Here is a 24,050-nt window from a genome sequence, read left to right on the forward strand (position 1 = left end):
TTCTGAGTTCTATGAGGAGGTGGCTGAGACTCTGGACAGGATTGCTCAGTGGTCCCACAGTATGAAGAGACCCCAAAGGTCCAACCAAGACCCCTGCTACCACCCCGGTCAGTCCTCCCCCTGGTGAGTGGAAACACACACACACATGTTATGCTGCTGTATGGGTATTCTTTATTTTTACCCATCTATCCATCTCTCCTGTCCCCAGAAAGAAGAAATGGTGCGCCAGCTCGTCCAGGTACTGTCTATGGAATGGGAAGCCATCCACTACAAGGTAAGGCTTCTGGTGTAGAACTAGATCTAGTTCACCTGACACTGCATTTACTAACTAACTACCTACACCGTTACGAACTACCTACACTGTTACGAACTACATACCCTCGTATGGTGTGCTCCCCCCGGTCTATCATCCATTGTTTTCCATTTCTTCTAAAAAGCTAAATATGTGAAGAATATATACATGTATTCTATAAGAGTAATTTGTTTGGTTGTATAGACTGGTTGGTTGTTTAGCAACAAAACCGATACCTGCGCAACTATGGGGCAAATCAGACGGGATTCACTTAGATTGTTGTAAACTATATTTCATCTCCAATGTTTATTGAAAACATAAATACATTTGCACAAAGAGCACTTTTTGTGGTGTTGGTTAGCTAGCTAGGGAATTCTGACCATGTTAGCATAGAAGTGACATCAGTCAAAATGCATCAAAACAAGACTTGGTATCAAAAACAAGTTAAAACTAGCTGAAACGAGCCACCTACGATTCCCCACATGGCATCTTGTCATTGTTGCTAGCCTTCTAGCCATCCAGAATCGCAACAACACACGGATTTCTGCCCCATTGAAGCATGCGCATCGTTTTTGTGACATTGTAAGATAACCCCTCTTTTTAAAAATGTAAATGTGGACGTTGGCGCCCCCTATCTGTTTAAAGGTTGTTTTCAAACACAACCACCAGGAGGCAGAAGTCACTGACCACAGCAGGCATCTGGTGCTGAATTTCCCTCAAAATCTAATCCTACGTCTCCCATTTTCCATCTGCAGGAAAGTATCGTCCAGTTTGCTAGAGATTTTGGAGTATGACTGACAACCCTACACCATCAAGGCAGCTCGGAAAGCCTTACTACACAGGAATACTGTATGAACTGTAATCTATGACAAAGGCCTGGAGTTATTTCCGGTCAGGTCAGGTAGAACTCAGGGCCCTTCCTATGACCTCAGTCTCTCCTGTGGTGAGAGACGGAGAAGGCATTAGCTTTTTATAACACTACGACACGTGAATTGTCACAATTGTATTTATGTCTGAGAATCATGTGTACTTGTACAATTATTTTCTTATCAACGTTTTTCTATAGACATGTTTTACAAAACACTGTACAGTGTAGTCATTGGTTTGGTTTGGGTTTCATTACTTGGTGTTATGACCGCAGATCATAATTAAATAGCATACTTTCATAGTCCATTTATATATGTGATATATATTTCATTAGAATGACGAACCCTGTTTTCAAGTCAATTACCTCTTCAGTTGTCTATTGGACTGAATAAGTATATGAAAGCATAGGCTCGTCTCAACTATAAGAGAAGTGAATTCATACCGACAACACCTCATACGCACAATATGGAAAACAAGTTATTTGAACTATTACCGCATTCACAATCAGAGTCATACATTTGTGTATTTTACAAAATGCTGAAGTTCACAAAACTACCACTTCACATGCATACAAATTACAATGTATTTACATTTAATTTGTTTTGGTAAGGCTCACTTTAAATCATATAGTTTAGACTTTTGTTTAAAATATGCTGCAGTTGAACAGAATAGTGTAAGTGTTTTTTTGGGGCAAGTCTCACTGCTTGTCCATAGACATCAGGGCAAGTACTTTATATTTTCACTACTAAACAATATTATTAGTATCGCCTAATAGTGAAAGTGACAAGTAGCACGTAGTCCCCAATAGTTACAAATAATGTCCTTCTTTATACATGATAAGTAAAGGGCTGTATTCCAGATGATCAGATCTCTTAAAGCCAATTGAATTACACTTCACCAGGCGTTGTGAGATCTGAGCAACATGACCGCAATGAAGACGACCTGGAATGTGCCCCATGGTTTTTAGTGCAGTGTTCTAAGAACCATCAATCCAGATGAAAATAACCCTTCAAATGGGTGATATGTTCTCATTCAAATATATTTGATTAAACTTAACAGAATTGAACCCACAAAAAGGATGATTTTGATCTGGATTTAATGTTCTGAAAAACCATCCTCAGCCGTTGGTATAAAACACACCAGCTAACACTGTTCTTTTTAGTTCCCACATCGGCGTGGAGAAGTTATTTTTTAAATAACCGAAGGAAAACCTTAAAGAAACGTTAGAGGAACTCTGTGCCAGCTAGGGAGTCTCTCATTCAGCTTCTCCTGTCTGTGAAGGACCAGTCCCAGATCAGTCCAGGTACTTCTCAGCACGGAGGATCTGGCAGTACATCAGCAGGGAGAAAATCAGAGCCAGGATCTGAAACGACAAGAGAATGTTTGAGTTATAAAAATGGTGACCTATATTTCACAAAACCGGATAAGTTAATTGTTTGCCAGATAACTTTCCAAAATGTTTAGATTTTTTAAACTCAATGTTTGAAGCTCATATTTCTTAGTTCATCAAGTTTAGATATGTTACAACAGACTAAATATTCGCAATAACCCAGATTCAAGCTTTCTTCGTAAACATGCCAGTTAAGTTATATCTGGGTGTTAAGCACATTTAGTTGACTAACAATGATCCTGCTTGGTGGAAATTGATTGATCAATTAATATGTGGTAGTTACCTGGACAATGCCAATGCAGACTCCAAACACCAGGACAGAGAGGATGTTGTCCAAGAGCCACTGTCTGGCCTTCTGATAACACGGCTGAGAGAGGGAAGAGGAAACCGTGAGAAGAGAGAAGGACAAAGGGGATGGAGGAGAGGGAGGGATGGGAGGAGGAGAGGGAAATGTGAGAGGAAAAGGGGAAGAGAAAAGGGCAAAGGCAAAGGAGCAGTAGATGAGGGGGAGGGTGGGGGACAGAGAGAGAGATGGGGGTGGGGTAGAGGAGAGAAGAGAGGAGGACAGATGTGAGTGAGAAGGAGAGCAATATGTTGATGAGATTTGAGTGTTGAAAGAACACAGTCGAGAAAATCAATTGTATACAGTCAGGGTCATTCTTTACATTCTTGTAAGTGTGAGCGCACATGCACATCGCACAGCAAGACATGTAGACAGCTGGGAAATGTCTTGTGAGCAGGCTGTTGAACCTTGACTCTCCCTCCTCCCCGTCCCCCCTACATTTGAGAAGTAGTCTGACCTCGATCCATCCTTCAACACATTGGTCCATCCCCCCGGAGCAGCAGGAAAAGGGGAGCGTTCCGTTGACCACGAGGTACCAATCTGTTTTGTTGGTCACGCCGCAGCACTTGAACTAAGAAACAAATATTGCATTTGTTATTATCTCTGTTGGTCTCTGACTCTTTCAGATCGTTAGTTTGTTTGTTTGAAAATGTGCCCCTAAAAAATGTGTCCCTGAATCAGCAACTGCACAGCCCCTCAGACTCACTGATACTGTAATGACCTGACTAGATCATAAATGAACAATTGTCCAGACAGAGGCTTGAGTTTGCGAATTGACGGTTTATTAAACCAACTTTACACAGGCTACTGTTTGGGCCGTAGCACACGCCAAAAAGATGACAGATAACCCACAAGCCAATCGTGACCTTCTCTTGTGAAGCCCAGACGTAAGACAGAGAACAAAAGCGGAACCTGGTCTTAACTTCCAATGCTCCACCCCCCTGCCCAACCCCCCTCCACGCCACTCCGCCAACCACCAGGATGCCCGGCATCAGAACATTCCAGGCATTCCCGTGATTGGCAGATAGCAGGTTGATTGACATGTCGGACCCCGCGAACACTGGGTACTGGTCAGTACAACACAACCACCTCCTAGCCTAGCACATAAGACACAGCTGTCTGTGCGGGTCGCTACAATACTATACCATATGTACATGGATGTAACTTTCTAGCCAATTCGGGAGATTTAAAGGGATAGTGCCAGATGTTGGCCCCTTTTCTACTTACGCAAACTCATTGATACTATTTTTATGTCTCTGTGTCCAGTATGAAGGAAGTTAGAGGTATTTTCGCGAGCCAATGCTAACTAGTGTTCGCATAATAAGTCTACTGGAACAGCTACAGTAGCTTGCTGACTGGTTAAGTCAGGTCCCTGAAAAGGGACAATCTGCAATAGCTACATCCATATTTGGACATATAAATTAATGATATGTAGCCATTGATTGTTGAAGAATATAACTTATAAATGCCTCATAAGCTTAGTTCAACTGTCGTACCCCACCAGAGCACCCCAAAATATAAGCTTGTTTTACTCCAATGTTTGTAAACAAAGTAAAACAATGGATGGTCAGTTCTAAGGGGTATCCTACGAAGCAGGTTTGAGGAGTTAGGAGGTAACTAAGGTCAACTCTGAGTTCAACTAGGTATAACTGGTCATACGAATGTGGCTCACCTTTTGCCAGGTACATTTCTATGGCAACGAATCAGTCAGAACTCACGGCTAACTCCATTTACCCTGCATGAACTGACTGAGCTGCGAGTTGAGGGCGAGATCCCTCCCCCTTGCAAAGATTGCATCATCATCCCCTTCATTTGAGGAAGTTGACTGATTTTAAATATTTTATTAACCACTTTTATTTGTGTGTAAAATGTTTTGGTTAAAATGTAAAATTACACATTTAGTAATGACAGAATGCAATGTAATGACAGAATGAAACTTCACGCAATGTAACATTTTTGTATGACTTAATAAATAGAGTGGGGGGAAAAAGGAGTTTGTGCATTGATAAGCATATTAATGATAATTAATACAATAACGGCACTTCTAAAAGCCTATTTCACGCTGCTGAATTTGCAAGATAACTTTTCTTTCATTTTGATTTCGGCACAATTGAAAATATGGCACGGACTCACCCACGGATTGATGTTTCAGCATTGTCTCAATGAAAAGTTGGGTGTGCAGTTACAAGCCTGCTAGAGTTAGCGGCAGGAGAACGAGCAATATCCACCAATGTAGTATGGATGAAGCCTTATCTGGGATGTAAAGCTAATTGAAGCGGGTTAGCTTTCGATAACTCTGAGTAGATATAGCGTGCTTTGTAGGATACCCCTCTAGCATCCATAGCTATGTCTTTAAATTTGAGAGTGGTTACATTTCTCCAGCCCATCCTTCAGCTTTTTCCTGTTATGGGAGAGGGTACAGGGCCGGATTACCGAAACGGGCATGCAGGGCACGTGCTCCGGGCCCCCAAGCCCCCCAAAAACGTGACATTTTTAATTTGGGGTTTTTTGGGGTCCACATCAGGAGGTCGGGGGGCCCCCAGATAGCATATGATAGTAAAATGAATTGCAGGAAATTAGCTGATTTCCAAGGCCGGGATGATCACTAAGGCCGGGATGGCCTACACCCGCATAGCTGGGCTGCGTGCAGTACATAAAACTTAATAGAACGTTAAATTGAAGGTAAACTGCTATACTGAACGACCAGTTAAAAAACAGGGAGGGGTTGGATTCTGATTTAAAAATGCACCTCTGCCTTTTAAATACGTCTGTCATTGATTCAAGCCACACTCCGGCACACCCACCAAACAGACCAAACGTACCTCAAAGTCTGTTCAAGAACGTTTTGGGGAAACATGTCATTCAGTACAAGCTGTTCCACAACGTAGCAAGCATTCAAGTGAACTGAACGCACCCCTGGTGTTTTTGCGATGTCGGATGTGTAACTGCATTAGAGCTGTCAAATTAGAAGTTCAAAACGAGAAAGTGTAGGCTGTATAGCCTGTCGAAATAATGACACAAATTGTAAATAATTTAACCAACAGCTTCAGTTCGTCGGGGCACCTCTACAAGGTGTTGAAAGTGTTTCACAGGGATGGTGGCCCATACTGATTCCAAAACATCCCACAGTTGTGGTAAATTGGCTGTTTGACCATTCTTGATACACATGGGAAACTATTGATTGTGAAAACCCAGCAGCATTGCACCGGTGCACCTGGCAACTACTACCATACCCCATTAAAAGGCACGTAAATATTTGTTCTTGCCTCATTCACCCTCTGAATGGCACATATACACAATACGTCTCAATTGTCTCAAGGCTTAAAAATCTTCCTTTAACCCGTTTCCTACCCTTCATCTACACTGATTGAAGTAGATTTTAATAAGTGACATCAATAAGGGATTATAGCTTTCACCTCTCAATTCCCCTGGTCAGTGTATGTCACGGAACGAGCAGGTGTTCTTAATGTTTTCTATACTCAGTGTAAGCCCTTACTATCATCGTCAGTCAGATTAAGTGATAAAGCACGAAATACACAAAATATACACAGAACAGACACAAGCACCATATAAGGTGACAAACTAGAGATTGGTGGGTTTCCCCTAACCCTACTTCCGGCGCAGACAGAGATGGCCGCCTCGCTTCGCGTTCCTAGGAAACTATGCAGCTTTTTTTTTTTTACGTGTTATTTCTTACATTGGTACCCCAGGTAATCTTAGGTTTCATTACATACAGTCGGGAAGAACTACTGAATATAAGAGCAACGTCAACTCACCATCAGTACGACCAGGAATATGACTTTCCCGAAGTGGATCCTGTGTTCTGCCTTTCACCCAGGACAACGGAATAGATCCCAGCCTGCGACCCAAAACAAAGACGTTGAAAAAGAGGGAAACGAAGTGGTCTTCTGGTCAGGCTCCGGAGACGGGCACATCGCGCACCACTCCCTAGCATACTTCTCGCCAATGTCCAGTCTCTTGACAACAAGGTTGATGAAATCCGAGCAAGGGTAGCATTCCAGAGGGACATCAGAGACTGTAACGTTCTTTGCTTCATGGAAACATGGCTCATTCGAGAGACTCTAACGGAATCGGTGCAGCCAGCTGGTTTCTTCACGCATCGCGCCGACAGAAACAAACATCTTTCTGGTAAGAAGAGGGGCAGGGGTGTATGCCTTATGGTTAACGAGACGTGGTGTGGTCACAACAACATAAAGGAACTCAAGTCCTTCTGTTCACCTGATTTAGAATTCCTCACAATCAAATGTTGACCGCATTATCTACTAAGGGAATTCTCTTCGATTATAATCACAGCCGTATATATTCCCCCCCAAGCAGACACATCGATGGCCCTGAACTAACTTTATTAAACTCTATGCAAACTGGAAACCGCATATCCTGAGGCTGCATTCATTGTAACTGGGGATTTTAACAAGGCTAATCTGAAAACAAGACTCCCTAAATTGTATCAGCATATTGTTTGCGCAACCAGGGCTGGTAAAACCTTGGATCATTGCTATTCTAACTTCCGCGACGCATATAAGGCCCTCCCCTGCCCTCCTTTCGGAAAAGCTGACCACGACTCCATTTTGTTGCTCCCTGCCTACAGACAGAAGCTAAAACAAGAAGCTCCCGGGCTCAGATCTGTTCAACGCTGGTCCGACCAATCTGATTCCACGCTCCAAGACTGCTTCCATCACGTGGACTGGGATATGTTCCGCACTGCGTCCAACAACAACATTGACGAATACGCTGATTCGGTGAGCGAGTTCATTAGAAAGTGCATTGAAGATGACGTTCCCATAGCAACGATTAAAACATTCCCAAACCAGAAACTGTGGATTGATGGCAGCATTCGCGTGAAACTGAAAGCACGAACAGCTGCTTTTAACCAGGGCAAGGTGACCGGAAACATGACCGAATACAAACAGTGTAGCTATTCCCTCCGCAAGGCAATCAAACAAGCTAAGCGTCAGTATAGAGACAAAGTAGAGTCGCAATTCAACGGCTCAGACACAAGAGGTATGTGGCAGGGTCTACAGTCAATCACGGATTATAAAAAGAAAACCAGCCCCGTCACGGACCAGGATGTCTTGCTCCCAGGCAGACTAAATAACTTTTTTGCCCGCTTTGAGGACAATACAGTGCCACTGACACGGCCCGCAACCAAAACATGCAGACTCTCCTTCACTGCAGCCAACATGAGTAAAACATTTAAACGTGTTAACCCTCGCAAGGCTGCAGGCCCAGACGGCATCCCCAGCCGTGTCCTCAGAGCATGCGCAGACCAGCTGGCTGATGTGTTTACGGACATATTCAATCAATCCTTATCCCAGTCTGCTGTTCCCACATGCTTCAAGAGGGCCACCATTGTTCCTCTTCCCAAGAAAGCTAAGGTAACTGAGCTAAATGACTACCGCCCCGTAGCACTCACTTCCGTCATCATGAAGTGCTTTGGGAGACTAGTCAAGGACCATATCACCTCCACCCTACCTGACACCCTAGACCCACTCCAATTTGCTTACCGCCCAAATAGGTCCACAGACAATGCAATCTCAACCACACTGCACACGTCCCTAACCCATCTGGATAAGAGGAATACCTATGTGAGAATGCTGTTTATCAACTACAGCTCAGCATTAAACACCATAGTACCCTCCAAACTCGTCATCAAGCTCGAGACCCTGGGTCTCGACCCCGCCCTTTGCAACTGGGTACTGGACTTCCTGACGGGCTGCCCCCAGGTGGTGAGGGTAGGTAACAACATCTCCACCCCGCTGATCCTCAACACTGGGGCCCCACAAGGGTGCGTTCTGAGCCCTCTCCTGTACTCCCTGTTCACCCACGACTGCGTGGCCATGCACACCTCCAACTCAATCATCAAGTTTGCGGACGACACTACAGTGGTATGCTTGATTACCAACAACGACGAGACAGCCTACAGGGAGGAGGTGAGGGCCCTCGGAGTGTGGTGTCAGGAAAATAACCTCACTTAAACGTTAACAAAACTAAGGAGATGATTGTGGACTTCAGGAAACAGCAGAGGGAGCACCCCCCTATCCACATCGATGGGACAGTAGTGGAGAGGGTAGTAAGTTTTAAGTTCCTCGGCGTACACATCACAGACAAACTGAATTGGTCCACCCACACAGACAGCATCATGAAGAAGGCGCAGCAGCGCTATCATCCAGAAGGCGAGGTCAGTACAGGTGCATCAAAGCAGTGACCGAGAGACTGAAAAACAGTTTCTATCTCAAGGCCATCAGACTGTTAAACAGCCACCACTAACATTGAGTGGCTGCTGCCAACACACTAACTCAACTCCAGCCACTTTAATAATGGGAATTGATGGAAATTGATGTAAAATATATCACTAGCCACTTTAAACAATGCTACTTAATATAATGTTTACATACCCTACATTACTCATCTCATATGTATATGTATATACTGTTGTAGCGGAGTAGAGGTTGGAGCGAGCAGTCGCATCCGCACTTCGGTCTGCACTTCGGTCTGCAGGTAGTATAACTTTTCATTACATTTCATTACATTTCATTATAGTACAACGGTTTGATTTGTCTAATCTTAGCAATTTCTTCTTAGCTAGCTACATAGCCATCTTTGTATCAAAGATAATTGCGTAATTATCGTATTTCGTCGTCCTAACGTATCTGCCCAGCAGCTAGCCAGCTAGCTAACGCCCACCGTCTACATAGCTAGCTACATAGCCGTCTCTGTATCAAAGATAATTGTGTAGATAATTGTGTAGTCTAGAGCGATTTTCTAGGTTACCTAGCCAGCTATTGTCGTTCTTTTAACGCAACGTAACGTAATCAACACTGCTAGCTAGCTAGCCAGCTAGCCCCTGAATCAACAACGCAGCCAGCTATTTGTCGTCCTTAACGTAGGAGACACTGCTAGCTAGCCAACAGCTAGCCAACGTCTACCGATTAGACTCAACAACCCGGTCACATTCCGCCTCGCTCCACAGGTAGTATCACATTTTCATTTCATTTCATTACAGTACAACGGTTTGATTTGTTTGATCGTAGCTAGCTACATAGCTAGCTACATAGCCGTCTCTGTATCAAAGATAATTGTGTAGTCTAGAGCGATTTTCTAGGTTACCTAGCCAGCTATTGTCGTTCTTTTAACGCAACGTAACGTAATCAACACTGCTAGCTAGCCAGCTAGCCCCCGAATCAACAACGCAGCCACTGCCAGCTAGCCTACAAAGTCAACAACGCAGCCACTGCCAGCTAGCCTACTTCAGCAGTACTGTATCATTTTTAATCATTTTAGTCAATAAGATTCTTGCTACGTAAGCTCAACTTTCTGAACATTCGAGACGTGTAGTCCACTTGTCATTCCAATCTCCTTTGCATTAGCGTAGCCTCTTCTGTAGCCTGTCAACTATGTGTCTGTCTATCCCTGTTCTCTCCTCTCTGCACAGACCATACAAACGCTCCACACCGCGTGGCCGCGGCCACCCTAATCTGGTGGTCCCAGCGCGCACGACCCACGTGGAGTTCCAGGTCTCCGGTAGCCTCTGGAACTGCCGATCTGCGGCCAACAAGGCAGAGTTCATCTCAGCCTATGCCTCCCTCCAGTCCCTCGACTTCTTGGCACTGACGGAAACATGGATCACCACAGATAACACTGCTACTCCTACTGCTCTCTCTTCGTCCGCCCACGTGTTCTCGCACACCCCGAGAGCTTCTGGTCAGCGGGGTGGTGGCACCGGGATCCTCATCTCTCCCAAAGTGGTCATTCTCTCTTTCTCCCCTTATCCATCTGTCTATCGCCTCCTTTGAATTCCATGCTGTCACAGTTACCAGCCCTTTCAAGCTTAACATCCTTATCATTTATCGCCCTCCAGGTTCCCTCGGAGAATTCATCAATGAGCTTGATGCCTTGATAAGCTCCTTTCCTGAGGACGGCTCACCTCTCACAGTTCTGGGCGACTTTAACCTCCCCACGTCTACCTTTGACTCATTCCTCTCTGCCTCCTTCTTTCCACTCCTCTCCTCTTTTGACCTCTCCCTCTCACCTTCCCCCCCTACTCACAAGGCAGGCAATACGCTCGACCTCATCTTTACTAGATGCTGTTCTTCCACTAACCTCATTGCAACTCCCCTCCAAGTCTCCGACCACTACCTTGTATCCTTTTCCCTCTCGCTCTCATCCAACACTTCCCACACTGCCCCTACTCGGATGGTATCGCGCCGTCCCAACCTTCGCTCTCTCTCCCCGCTACTCTCTCCTCTTCCATCCTATCATCTCTTCCCTCTGCTCAAACCTTCTCAACCTATCTCCTGATTCTGCCTCCTCAACCCTCCTCTCCTCCCTTTCTGCATCCTTTGACTCTCTATGTCCCCTATCCTCCAGGCCGGCTCGGTCCTCCCTCCCGCTCCGTGGCTCGACGACTCATTGCGAGCTCACAGAACAGGGCTCCGGGCAGCCGAGCGGAAATGGAGGAAAACTCGCCTCCCTGCGGACCTGGCATCCTTTCACTCCCTCCTCTCTACATTTTCCTCTTCTGTCGCTGCTGCTAAAGCCACTTTCTACCACTCTAAATTCCAAGCATCTGCCTCTAACCCTAGGAAGCTCTTTGCCACCTTCTCCTCCCTCCTGAATCCCCCTCCCCTCCCCCCCTCCTCCCTCTCTGCAGATGACTTCGTCAACCATTTTGAAAAGAAGGTCGACGACATCCGATCCTCGTTTGCTAAGTCAAACGACACCGCTGGTTCTGCTCACACTGCCCTACCCTGTGCTCTGACCTCTTTCTCCCCTCTCTCTCCAGATGAAATCTCGCGTCTTGTGACGGCCGGCCGCCCAACAACCTGCCCGCTTGACCCCATCCCCTCCTCTCTTCTCCAGACCATTTCCGGAGACCTTCTCCCTTACCTCACCTCGCTCATCAACTCATCCCTGACCGCTGGCTACGTCCCTTCCGTCTTCAAGAGAGCGAGAGTTGCACCCCTTCTGAAAAAACCTACACTCGATCCCTCCGATGTCAACAACTACAGACCAGTATCCCTTCTTTCTTTTCTCTCCAAAACCCTTGAACGTGCCGTCCTTGGCCAGCTCTCCCGCTATCTCTCTCAGAATGACCTTCTTGATCCAAATCAGTCAGGTTTCAAGACTAGTCATTCAACTGAGACTGCTCTTCTCTGTATCACGGAGGCGCTCCGCACTGCTAAAGCTAACTCTCTCTCCTCTGCTCTCATCCTTCTAGACCTATCGGCTGCCTTCGATACTGTGAACCATCAGATCCTCCTCTCCACCCTCTCCGAGTTGGGCATCTCCGGCGCGGCCCACGCTTGATTGCGTCCTACCTGACAGGTCGCTCCTACCAGGTGGCGTGGCGAGAATCCGTCTCCTCACCACGTGCTCTCACCACTGGTGTCCCCCAGGGCTCTGTTCTAGGCCCTCTCCTATTCTCGCTATACACCAAGTCACTTGGCTCTGTCATAACCTCACATGGTCTCTCCTATCATTGCTATGCAGACGACACACAATTAATCTTCTCCTTTCCCCCTTCTGATGACCAGGTGGCGAATCGCATCTCTGCATGTCTGGCAGACATATCAGTGTGGATGACGGATCACCACCTCAAGCTGAACCTCGGCAAGACGGAGCTGCTCTTCCTCCCGGGGAAGGACTGCCCGTTCCATGATCTCGGCATCACGGTTGACAACTCCACTGTGTCCTCCTCCCAGAGCGCTAAGAACCTTGGCGTGATCCTGGACAACACCCTGTCGTTCTCAACTAACATCAAGGCGGTGGCCCGTTCCTGTAGGTTCATGCTCTACAACATCCGCAGAGTACGACCCTGCCTCACACAGGAAGCGGCGCAGGTCCTAATCCAGGCACTTGTCATCTCCCGTCTGGATTACTGCAACTCGCTGTTGGCTGGGCTCCCTGCCTGTGCCATTAAACCCCTACAACTCATCCAGAACGCCGCAGCCCGTCTGGTGTTCAACCTTCCCAAGTTCTCTCACGTCACCCCGCTCCTCCGCTCTCTCCACTGGGTTCCAGTTGAAGCTCGCATCCGCTACAAGACCATGGTGCTTGCCTACGGAGCTGTGAGGGGAACGGCACCTCAGTACCTCCAGGCTCTGATCAGGCCCTACACCCAAACAAGGGCACTGCGTTCATCCACCTCTGGCCTGCTCGCCTCCCTACCACTGAGGAAGTACAGTTCCCGCTCAGCCCAGTCAAAACTGTTCGCTGCTCTGGCCCCCCAATGGTGGAACAAACTCCCTCACGACGCCAGGACAGCGGAGTCAATCACCACCTTCCGGAGACACCTGAAACCCCACCTCTTTAAGGAATACCTAGGATAGGATAAAGTAATCCTTCTCACCCCCCCCCTTAAAAGATTTAGATGCACTATTGTAAAGTGGCTGCTCCACTGGATGTCATAAGGTGAATGCACCAATTTGTAAGTCGCTCTGGATAAGAGCGTCTGCTAAATGACTTAAATGTAAATGTACTCTATATCATCTACTGCATCTTTATGTAATACATGTATCACTAGCCACTTTAAACTATGCCACTTTGTTTACATACCCTACATTACTCATCTCATATGTGTATACTGTACTCTATACCATCTACTGCATCTTGCCTATGCCGTTCTGTACCATCACTCATTCATATATCTTTATGTACATATTCTTTATCCCTTTACACTTGTGTGTATAAGGTAGTAGTTTTGGAATTGTTAGGTTAGATTACTCGTTGGTTATTACTGCATTGTCGGAACTAGAAGCACAAGCATTTTGCTACACTCGCATTAACATCTGCTAACCATGTGTATGTGACAAATAAATTTGATTTGATTTGATCCCCCTCTACCATTTTCTGCACATTGTCCCATGACTTCTTCAGTCCTTCGTCTGTCAAGTAATTCTTCATCCCCTCCTTTAACTCATCCTGAGCTTTCGTGTCCAGCTGAAAGAAGGGATGGAAAGGGAGAAAGAAAGAGAAAGATGAAGTGGGGGCCTTCATATACTTGCAGCATATGAGACAGATATAGGGGAAAATGCAGATGTACAGAAGGCCTCTAGAATGTAGATGACTGTACCACCTCTTTGTCTTCTGCATCAATCTCTGTATCAGTATATCGTTTTTTTTTAAACACTGGTTGTTAATTTAGTGGTAATATACCGGTAAAACTTTACTAACGACCCCCATTTGAGGTTGTTAAACATTAGTGGGTGAAACTGGATCTTTATGAGTGGCCAGGAGGGTTGTAGATGGATGGTAGACTGGACTCACCTCGTTGTGAAAGATATGGAGGACCAGGGTTAGAGTCACCTCTGTCAACACCAGGAGCAAAAGGATTACAAAGAACTGTGGAGAGGGAGGGAGAGAGAGATGGGTTAGGGATGTGAATGGATATTTTAAATTATTTGGACCTGTGCGTGTGTATGTGGTTTTGTGTGTTGTGGTAAGTTGACTTGTAAAGGTATTTAACATGATTGAGGTTGACCCATGTATTGTGATGTCATGGGGACTCACCGTCATCAGCAGGCAGCGCTGCTCCTTCAGGGCGCCAAGGCAACCCAGGAAGCCTGTCACCATGGTGACGCCCCCAGCGACCAGAAGTAGGTTTGCTGCAGAGAGTGAGGGAAAAGACAGCGGGAGGGAGGAGAACTCGGACTGGGTGAATGATAGCCACACTCCCACTCCAAACAGGCCACACCCTCCCAGCTACAGAGGTAAAAGACTTAGGGTGAATCACAATACGTAGTGGTAGTTCTTTCCAAAATCAAAGTTTGACCCATGTTTTCAGTACTCAAAAGTAACCCATTTGTCAGATAAACTCAGATTTTCGAGTCAGAAGTAGTCACCTCCATAGATAGAAGATAGAACATAGGAAAGGAAGTTTTTGCATTGGGACTCACCCTGCCTGTTGTGACTGGTACCAGATCTGTATGTGTTTACATGTATAAAAGCACTTGCATATGGGATCATGCTACCCTGTGTTATAAGTTGTGCATTTTAAAAGCGAAAACAGAATGAGATCATCAATGCTGCCTGCTTGAACTACATACGTAGAGATTTGGCAGGAGTCTCCCGTTGATTGTGTTTCCATATGTTCCTAGCAACTAACATACGGTACCAGTCAAACGTTTGGACACACCTACTCATTCAATGTTTTATTTTTATTTTTTTACTATTTTCTACATTGTAGAATAATAGTGAAGACAACAAAACTATGAAATAACACATATGAAATCATGTAGTAACCAAAAAAGTGTTAAACAAATCAAAATATATTTTATATTTGAGATTCTTCAATATAGCCACCCTTTGCCTTGATGACAGCTTTGCACACTCTTGGCAGTCTCTCAACCAGCTGTTGGAATGCTTTTCCAACAGTCTAAAAGGAGTTCCCATATATGCTGAGCACTTGTTGGCTGCTTTTCCTTCACGCTGTGGTCCTCATCCCAAGCCTTCACAATTGGGTTGAGGTTGGGTGATTGTGGAAGCCAGGTCATCTTATGCAGCATTCCATCACTCTCCTTCTTGGTCAAATAGCCCTTACACAGCCTGGAGGTGTGTTGGGTCATTATCATTTTGAAAAACAAACGAGAGTCCCACTAAACACAAACCAGATGGGATGGCGTATCACTGCAGAATGCTGTGGTAGCCATGCTGGTTAAGTGTGCCTTGAATTCTAAATAAATCACTGACAGTGTCACCAGCAAAGCACCCCCACACCATCAGACCTCCTCCTCTATGCTTCACGGTGGGAACCACACATGCGGAGATTCTGTTGGATTCTGTCGACGGTTGGAACCAAAAATCGCACATTTTACTCATCAGACCAAAGGACAGATTTCCACCGGTCTAATGTCTATTGCTCGTGTTTCTTGGCCCCTAGTAGTGGTTTCTTTGCAGCAATTCGACCATGATAAAATGGCGCCAACAGATAGGGCAGTTGTGCTTTTAGTTCCCAGGGCAATGAATTTTGCAGTAATTTTTTTTATGTGTTATTTCTTTGATTATTAGCCCTGATTTTTTGTTGTTATTACATACCACCGGAAATAACTTTCGGCGGTAACTCACCAGCATTTTGAGCAGGAATACGACTTTCCCGAATTTGATCCTTTGTTCGTATCCTCCAGGGCAATTGAACTGAATCCAGAGGCTGATCCAAAACACAGCCGGCGGAGAAGAGGTATTCGGAGTGGACTCCTAGTCGCGCACACCACCCACCGCTTCCGAGTATATTACTCGCTAATGTTCAGCCTCTGGATAATAAAGTTGACAAGCTTAGGGCTAGGATCTCCTTCTAGAGAGACATCAGTAATTGAAACATACTCTGTTTCATGGAAACATGGCTCTCTCTGGATATACTGTCTGAGTCCGTACAGCCAGTTGGGTTCTCAGTTCATCGCACGGACAGGAATATAGATCTCTCTGGGAAGAAGAAGATTAACTACTCATGGTGTGATTGTGATAACATACAGAAACCCAAGTCCTATTGTTCACCCAACCCAAGAATACCTAACAATCAAATGCTGTCCATATTACACCCCAAGAGAAGTCTCTTCGGTTATAGCCACAGCCATGTACAGTGGGGCAAAAAAGTATTTAGTCAGCCACCAAATGTGCAAGTTCTCCCACTTAAAAAGATGAGCGAGGCCTGTCATTTTCATCATAGGTACACTTCAACTATGACAGACAAAATGAAAAAAAAAATCCAGAAAATCACATTGTAGGATTTTTAATGAATTTATTTGCAAATTATGGTGGAAAATAAGTATTTGGTCAATAACAAAAGTTTATCTCAATACTTTGTTATACAGTGCCTTGCGAAAGTATTCGGCCCCCTTGAACTTTGCGACCTTTTGCCACATTTCAGGCTTCAAACATAAAGATATAAAACTGTATTTTTTTGTGAAGAATCAACAACAAGTGGGACACAATCATGAAGTGGAACGACATTTATTGGATATTTCAAACTTTTTTAACAAATCAAAAACTGAAAAATTGGGCGTGCAAAATTATTCAGCCCCCTTAAGTTAATACTTTGTAGCGCCACCTTTTGCTGCGATTACAGCTGTAAGTCCCTTGGGGTATGTCTCTATCAGTTTTGCACATCGAGAGACTGAATTTTTTTCCCATTCCTCCTTGCAAAACAGCTCGAGCTCAGTGAGGTTGGATGGAGAGTATTTGTGAATAGCAGTTTTCAGTTCTTTCCACAGATTCTCGATTGGATTCAAGTCTGGACTTTGACTTGGCCAATCTAACACCTGGATATGTTTATTTTTGAACCATTCCATTGTAGATTTTGCTTTATGTTTTGGATCATTGTCTTGTTGGAAGACAAATCTCCGTCCCAGTCTCAGGTCTTTTGCAGACTCCATCAGGTTTTCTTCCAGAATGGTCCTGTATTTGGCTCCATCCATCTTCCCATCAATTTTAACCATCTTCCCTGTCCCTGCTGAAGAAAAGCAGGCCCAAACCATGATGCTGCCACCACCATGTTTGACAGTGGGGATGGTGTGTTCAGGGTGATGAGCTGTGTTGCTTTTACGCCAAACATAACGTTTTGCAATTGTTTCATCTGACCAGAGCACCTTCTTCCACATGTTTGGTGTGTCTCCCAGGTGGCTTGTGGCAAACTTTGGAATACTTTCGCAAGGCACTGTATACCCTTTGTTGGCAATGACAGAGGTCAAACGTTTTCTGTAACTCTTCACAAGGTTTTCACACACTGTTGCTGGTATTTTGGCCCATTCCTCCATGCAGATCTCCTCTAGAGCAGTGATGTTTTGGGGCTGTTGCTGGGCAACACAGACTTTCAACTCCCTCCAAAGATTTTCTATGGGGTTGAGATCTGGAGACTGGCTAGGCCACTCCAGGACCTTGAAATGCTTCTTACGAAGCCACTCCTTCGTTGCTCGGGCGGTGTGTTTGGGATCATTGTCCTGCTGAAAGACCCAGCCACGTTTCATCTTCAATGCCCTTGCTGATGGTAGGCTTTGTTACTTTGGTCCCAGCTCTCTGCAGGTCATTCACTAGGTCCCCCTGTGTGGTTCTGGGATTTTTTCTCACCGTTCTTGTGATCATGTTGACCCCACGGGGTGAGATCTTGCGTGGAGCCCCAGATCGAGGGAGATTATCAGTGGTCTTGTATGTCTTCCATTTCCTAATAATTGCTCCCACAGTTGATTTCTTCAAACCAAGCTGCTTACCTATTGCAGATTCAGTCTTCCCAGCCGGGTGCAGGTCTACAACTTTGTTTCTGGTGTCCTTTGACAGCTCTTTGGTCTTGGCCATAGTGGAGTTTGGAGTGTGACTGTTTGAGGTTGTGACAGGTGTCTTTTATACTGATAAGTTCAAACAGGTGCCATTAATACAGGTAACGAGTGGAGGACAGAGGAGCCTCTTAAAGAAGAAGTTACAGGTCTGTGAGAGCCAGAAATCTTGCTTGTTTGTAGGTGACCAAATACTTATTTTCCTCCATCATTTGCAAATAAATTCATTAAAAATCCTACAAGGGAACAGCAGAGGGAGCACCCACCTATGCACATTGATGGGACCGTAGTGGAGAAGGTGGAAAGCTTCAAGTTCCTAGGGGTACACATCACTGACAAACTGAAATGGTCCACCCACACAGACAGTGTGGTGAAGAAGAACCAACAGCGCCTCTTCAACCTCAGGAGGCTGAATACATTTGTCTTGGCACTTAAAACCCTCACCAAATTTTACAGATGCACAGTTGAGAGCATCTTGTCGGGCAACTGCACCACCCGCAACTGCAGGGCTCTCCAGGGTGGTACGGTCTGTCCAACGCATCACTGGGGGCAAACTACCTGCCCTCCAGGACACCAACAGCACCCGATGTCACAGGAAGGCTTAAAAGATCATCAAGGACACCAACCACGCGAGCCACTGCCTTTTCACCCTGCTACCATCCAGAAGGCGAGGTCAGTACAGATGCATCAAAGCTGGGACTGAGAGACTGAGAAACAGCTTCTATCTCAAGGCCATCAGATTGTTAAATAGAAATCACTAGCACCTTAAAGGCTACTGCCATATATACTGTACATAGACTTGAAGTCACTGGCCACTTTAATAATGGAACACTCGTCACTTTAATCATGTTTACATATTTTTGCATTACCCATCTCATATGTACACTACCGGTCAAATGTTTGCTGCACACATACTCATTGAATGGTTTTTCTTTATTTTTACTATTTTCTACATGGTAGAATAATAGTGAATATGTCAAAACTATGAAATAACACATATGGAATCATGTTTTTTTTATTTTATTATTATTGTTTTTTATTTTAGATTTTAGATTCTTCAAAGTAGCCACCGTTTGCCTTGATGACAACTTTGCACCTGCAATTCATTTAAATTAACAGGTGTGCCTTCTTAAAAGTTAATTTGTGGAATTTATTTTCTTCTTAATGCGTTTAAGCCAGTCAGTTGTGTTGTGACAAGGTAGGGGTGGTATACAGAAGATTTGGTAAAAGACCAAGTCCATATTATGGTAAGAACAGCTCAAATAAGCAAAGAGAATCGACAGCCCATCATTACTTTAAGACATGAAGGTCAGTCAATACGGAAAATAAGAATTTTGAAAGTTTCTTCAAGTGCAGTCGCAAAAACCATCAACCGCTATGATGAACCTGGCTCTCATGAGGACTGGCACAGGAATGGAAGCCCCAGAGTTACCTCTGCTGCAGGGAATATGTTCATTAGAGCTACCTGCCTCCGAAATTGCAGCCCAAATAAATGCTTGACAGAGTTCAAGTAACAGACACATTAGTGGAAATTTGTCCTTTGGTCTGGAGTCCAAATTGGCGATTTTTGGATCCAACTGCTGTGTCTTTGTGAGACGCGTTGTGGGTTAACGAATGATCTCTGCATGTGTATTTCCCACCGTAAGCATGGAGGAGGAGGTGTTATGGTGTGGGGGTGCTTTGCTGGTGATACTGTCTTTGATTTATTTAGAATTCAAGGCACACTTAACCAGCATGGCTACCATAGCATTCTGCAGCGATACGCCATCCCATCTGGTTTGCTCTTAGTGGGACTGTAATTTGTTTTTCAACAGGACAATGACCAACACACCTCCAGGCTGTGTAAGGGCTATTTTACCCTTACCAGAGTGTTGCATCAGATTATTTTTTAAACACTTTTTTGGTTACTGCATTATTCCATTTGTGTTATTTCATAGTTTTGATGTCTTCACTACAATGTAAAAAATAGTAAAAAATCAAATTTAAAAACCTTGAATGAGTAGGTGTTATAAAATTTTGGACCGGTAGTGTATATGCTGTATTCTATTCTATTGTATTTTAGTCTATGCCACTCCGACATTGCATGATCTAATATTTATATATTCTTAATTCCATTCCTTTAGATTTGTATGTATTGTGTGTATTGTTGTGAAATTGTTAGATATTACTTGTTAGATATTACTGCCTGTTGGAGCTAGAAACACAAGCATTTAACTTCACCCGCAATAACATCTGCTAAACATGTATGTGACCAATAACATTTGATTTGATTTGTTGAAGGCCTGATTCACGCAGTTTCCTCTGAACAGTTGATGTTGAGATTTGTCTGTTACTTGAACTGTTAACTTTTAATAAGGCACACCGGTTAATTGAAATGCATTCCAGGTGACTACTTCATGAAGCTGGTTGAGAGAATGCCAAGAGTGTGCAAAGCTGTCAACAAGGCAAAGGGTGGCTATTTTGAAGAATCTCTAATATAAAATATATTTGTTAAAACTTTTTTGGTTACTACATCATTCCATATGTATTCTTTCATAGTTTTGATGTCTTTACAATTGTTCTACAATGTAGAAAATAAAACCCTATAATGAGTAAGATGTGTCCAAAGTTTTGACTAGTACTGTATGTCCAGAGTTATTGGAGTGTAGTTTTATGTCCTGGGGGCACCAACCAGAGGCTTTATCATGTGTTTTCCCACTTTGTGACCCTTTAAAAAAAAATGTTTTACTCCATGGCCCTTTATGACTTTGCACTTTATTATATCTCATTCAGATTTTGTATTCACATCCTTGTGTTGTTAGCCAATAGTGTACATTATGTGTGGTGCATGGTGAACTTGTTCCCCATCCTAAGGTCATAATTCACGTTTATCTGGGATCACAAATGTATTAATTTGGGAGACAAATAAATAGACCAAACTTGAACGTAATAAAAACAGGATCACAACAAAACTAGTACAAAACTAGAACAAAGCCAGAGTAGAACAGACCAGAACTGAGCCAGAACAGGACAAGAAGAGAGCTAGAGGAACACCATAATACAACCACACAAACAGGACTAGACAAAGACCAGAAACAGATCAGAACTGGAATTGGAGCTGAAAAGCCCAATCTGTGATTTCAACAGCCTGTCCCTCCCACGTTGTTTGGTAAGTTATATTCTTCAAGGTTCAAACAATGGGTATACTGTGCTGTATGTTATTAGTTTAAAATCATCGTATAGATTGTGCCTTCAAAAAACTGAGGCATGCCAAAGAACAGAGATGTAAAGGTACTGACCCAGAAGATGAGGTTGAAGACGAACATGAGGTATTTCACGCAGCACAGGCACCTCCGAGAGGCTGACATCCTGTCAGATAGAGAACAAATTATTTTATATACTAATATCAAGTTCAAGCTAATTAGTTCATTACACGTTCAAGACTTGAGAAGTTTAATCAACTTAACTCTACTCAAGTATACCTTGGACATGCAGCACATTTGAGGTGTGGTTGTGGTGGCAGATGGTTTTGTGTATTGTGGTTAGCTTACTTGTAAAGGTATTTATATGGTGTGGCTGCGGTTGTGTGTGTGTGTGTGTGTGTGGGGGGGCTGTGTTGTAGTGTTCTTAGCCAGCCAGTACAGTGTGTATGGTGGACTTGTTCCATAGGCTGTGTTCCTGAGTGGGTCTGAAGTCACACAGTCACTGTGGTGGAATCTACTGACTTGTTCCACACACAGGAAGTCAGCTTGTTGGAGCGGACAGGAAGGAACCTCCCTTCTCCTGCTGGACTGCTAATTGTGTGTGTGTGCATGTGTGCGTGCTAATTTAACTCATGTGGGGCGGTCGTGGAAGGTTACCATGACCAGCCAGAGACATGATAAACATGACTCATAGCACGACTGGAAGTAGAGCTCATTCTAAAGGCATGCTAATGCCAGAGGGCAGAAGAGTGTGGTAGAATAGACTTGAAACTACTTAGAACAGAATGAGACAGAGGAGTACGTCTTTGATTAATAGTTGTAAAGTAAGAGTCAGCCAGTCTTTGAAAATGGGGAACAATTCTTGATCAAGCAAAAAGACATCCATGTTAATAGTGTGAGTGGTTTTTATTTGTTCAACGCATAGAATGGACATAACTGGAGGCAGAAATACAGAAGAAGAAAAAAACGACTTTGGCTTAAGTTCTGATGTAAATTATATTACTTATAAATTAGTCTCAGTCTTACACAACCAATTTATCATAAAGCAATTATATGCCATTACTAGGATTCATGCATACACAGACAAGGCATACCTGCAATGGCCGAGACCTTTAACGTGTGTGTGTGTGTGTGTCCCCACAAGAATAGTAAACAAACAAACATTTGACCAACTGGGGACATTTTGTTAGTCCCCATGAGGTCAAATGCTATTTCTAGGGAGTTTAGGGTTAAGGTTAGAATTTGTGTTAGGGCTAGATTAACGTTAAGGGTTAGGGTTAAGGTTAGCTTTTTGGGTTAGTGTAAGGGTAAGAATTACATTTACATTTTACATTTAAGTCATTTAGCAGACGCTCTTATCCAGAGCGACTTACAAATTGGTGCGTTCACCTTAAGACATCCAGTGGAACAGCCACTTTACAATAGTGCATCTAAATCTTTTAAGGGGGGGTGAGAATATGAAGAATATGAGTTAAGGTTAGGGGTTAGGCAAAATAGGATTTTGAATTGGACTGAATTGTGTGTCCCCACAAGGTTAGCTGTACAAGACTGTGTGTGTGTGTTTTAATTAAGTCTACTGTACCTGTCTGACGGTTGACTCCACAGGCTTGATAGGAAGACAAATGCGTAGAAGAATTCCAGACTAGGGGACTCCTCTTTTGTTCTCTGGACACTTCTCCTTTGTTGAGTTGATTTAATTTCAACTCAATAACATACGTTTTGATTCAGACCACTTTGTTCTGTTTTAGACGGTCCTCCAGATTAGAAAGCTACATTAGTTTTCCCTCTCTGTCGTTCTCCCCTCTTGGTATGGATTGTTCTTAGGATAGAATTACAGTTTCTTGCGCTCTCTCTTTCTTTTCCTCTGTTTCTTTCTCTCTGTCCACTGTAGAATTCTTGTCAACTTTTAGATAAACTCTGTCCTCCCGTAAATCTTTAACTCAGTTGATACATTTAACAAGTCTATCTATCTCTACATCTAGAGTTTGTTTATCCTTTCTCCCTCTTTTCAATTCACAATACAGTTCTCTCTCTTTCTCTCTCCCTCCCTACTTCTCAATAACTTCCAGATGTGACTGTGTTGTTGCTGCTCTCTTTTCTCTCTTGCTCCCCCTCCTCTCTCAGTATTTTTACCGTCCCTCCTCCAGCGCCCCTTCTTCCTCCTCACCTCCGTCCCCTTACTCAACACATCTCTCTCCCTCCCTCCCTCTCTCTCACACTCTCTACCTCTCTCCTTCTCTCTCTCTAAACACACATTATTCTCTGTCAGATTATCCTATTCAGCAGAGCAGAGCAGATCCTTCTCTCTCTCTAAACACACATTATTCTCTGTCAGATTATCGTATTCAGCAGAGCAGAGCAGAGAGACATCAAGGCATTTATTTGACAGAGTTGCAGATCTGTTTCTCTTCTATTTCCTCTGATTCTGTTGTACGCACCCCCTCCCCCAACCCCCACACACACACTTACTCCCCTTCCTGAAAAAATAGTTGAAGAAGGTTGAGGGGTGTAGTGGCCAGGATAAAATGTTATATTTACCAAGGATCAATCTTACTAAGAGCGGTTGTTGTGTCTTTAAGTTTAATTTGTGATCACATCAGAGGGGATCTTATGACTGAGTTGTTTGCCTGAACAACTGTTTTTGATCTCTGCTGTTTTCTCTGCTAGACGTTTGCAACAGATGCAACTTCAGCAA

The 24,050-nt window shown here is 44.1% G+C and overlaps 1 protein-coding gene and 1 long non-coding RNA gene across 4 annotated transcripts; both read right to left on the reverse strand.

Moving 5' to 3' along the window:
- Positions 1-568: 568 nt before the first annotated feature.
- Positions 569-23,781, reverse strand: LOC115145238 (tetraspanin-4-like). 3 transcript variants are annotated; one of them, XM_029686651.2, is made up of 8 exons: positions 22,938-23,780; positions 21,452-21,521; positions 14,422-14,613; positions 14,179-14,253; positions 13,756-13,851; positions 3,331-3,463; positions 2,833-2,916; positions 569-2,522 (listed from the first exon to the last, which is right to left on the reverse strand). In XM_029686651.2, exons 2-8 carry the CDS (start codon positions 21,518-21,520, stop codon positions 2,470-2,472), a joined length of 702 nt encoding a protein of 233 aa, XP_029542511.1. In that variant the 5' UTR covers position 21,521; positions 22,938-23,780; the 3' UTR covers positions 569-2,469. The 3 variants fall into 3 exon arrangements, with proteins under 3 accessions (XP_029542511.1, XP_029542513.1, XP_029542514.1); XM_029686653.2 differs by having other exon boundaries at positions 3,350-3,463; positions 22,938-23,525; XM_029686654.2 differs by lacking the exon at positions 3,331-3,463 and having other exon boundaries at positions 22,938-23,781.
- On the reverse strand, positions 3,653-6,662 carry LOC135561436 (uncharacterized). Its single transcript, XR_010459455.1, has 2 exons — positions 5,678-6,662; positions 3,653-5,624 (listed from the first exon to the last, which is right to left on the reverse strand). It is a non-coding gene; the product is annotated as an uncharacterized LOC135561436 (long non-coding RNA).
- Positions 23,782-24,050: the final 269 nt, after the last annotated feature.

Source organism: Oncorhynchus nerka, linkage group LG17 (assembly GCF_034236695.1).
Source record: "Oncorhynchus nerka isolate Pitt River linkage group LG17, Oner_Uvic_2.0, whole genome shotgun sequence".
In the NCBI taxonomy this organism is placed as follows: domain Eukaryota; kingdom Metazoa; phylum Chordata; class Actinopteri; order Salmoniformes; family Salmonidae; genus Oncorhynchus; species Oncorhynchus nerka.

Bases quoted from the DNA above. Each gene is read 5' to 3' on its own strand.
- LOC115145238 (XM_029686651.2), bottom strand. From the start codon at position 21,520: ATGTCAGCCTCTCGGAGGTGCCTGTGCTGCGTGAAATACCTCATGTTC. The intron at 3,464-13,755 runs GTAGAGGGGGAT...TTTGTTTCTTAG, and splicing joins GGGACAATGTGCAGAAAATG to TTCAAGTGCTGCGGCGTGAC. The intron at 2,523-2,832 runs GTAACTACCACA...TTGTCGTTTCAG, and splicing joins TCTGCATTGGCATTGTCCAG to ATCCTGGCTCTGATTTTCTC.